The 1,128-nt window shown below is 41.8% G+C and overlaps 1 protein-coding gene across 1 annotated transcript in view; it reads right to left on the reverse strand.

The window, feature by feature from the left end:
- Positions 1-1,128, reverse strand: part of LOC101845101 (suppressor of tumorigenicity 14 protein homolog) — a gene marked incomplete in the record, with an annotated part of 170,595 nt that overhangs the window by 49,553 nt on the left and 119,914 nt on the right. Inside the window, 1 exon segment of the mRNA XM_035970148.1 lies at positions 755-913. Within this exon segment, the coding sequence (XP_035826041.1) occupies positions 755-913 (159 nt within the window).

Here is a 1,128-nt window from a genome sequence, read left to right on the forward strand (position 1 = left end):
ACACACACACACACACACACCCACACACATGAAAACACACACAAACACACACACACACCCAAATACACATTCACACATACAAATGCACAAAGAAACAAACATACACTCCCTTTCTTAAAAAGAAACTCCAATCATTACTAATCAAAAGTGACAGAACCAATCATTACTCCAATCATTACTGATCAAAACTGAAAGATCAGGGAAAGATCATCAGGTCGTGACTATCTTCCTACCAAACCTCACCTAGAGGCTCTCGTGGCCTAGAGGTAAAGGTGTTGGCCTCTCATTCAAAGATCCCGGGCTCGAATCCGGGTTTTGATCGTAACATTTTCTTCTCTAAAATTGTATCCTTTCACCTCCTTTACTGCTCTCTAGCAATGTTCTGTCGTCTATGCCCCCTCCTCTGCGCTGCAGACTCTTTCTACAGCCGTTCTACTGCAACTCCTTGGCTCCTTCTTACTGCTGTCTTTTAGCCACACTCCTGATCTTCTGGTATGAAAGATCTACACCTAGCCTTCTCGGACAAGGGCGAAAAATCTTGGAGTACTCGTGAGCAAGTTGCGCAAGTTGAAGATCTCTTGATGGTCTAAAATCGATAAGAGTAGGCTTCGACCGCCACCCGGGCAAAATTCAAAATTTCCTACCAACTGAAAATGTTCAATGTGTCCCACGCGCTCATAGACCATACGACCTTATGCAGTTTCGAGCGCCGTAAAACACTTACCAAAAAAAAAATTTTTTTTTAAGACCTCACCTGAATGTAGGAATGCACACAGACGGCATGGTACTTGCACTGCCGCTGCCTCTTCTGTCTACAGGAGCGTGTGCAAGGACCCCACTCCGTCCACTGACCATACAGAAGGTCATACAGCAGCTCCTCTATCATACGATTCCGCTTCTGAACTCCGATCACCTGGGAAATAATATAACAAAATAATGAGTTGTTTTTCGTGGGTTTTTTGAAAATATAATTTAATAAGAATTTAACGAGACTTGCAACACACTACTACTACTACTACAACTACTACTATAACTACTATAACTACTACTACTACTACTATTACTATTACTACTACTACTACTACTACTACTACTACTACTACTACTACTACTACTACTACTACTACT

Source organism: Aplysia californica, unplaced genomic scaffold (genome assembly GCF_000002075.1).
Source record: "Aplysia californica isolate F4 #8 unplaced genomic scaffold, AplCal3.0 scaffold00226, whole genome shotgun sequence".
Classification (NCBI taxonomy): Eukaryota; Metazoa; Mollusca; class Gastropoda; order Aplysiida; family Aplysiidae; genus Aplysia; species Aplysia californica.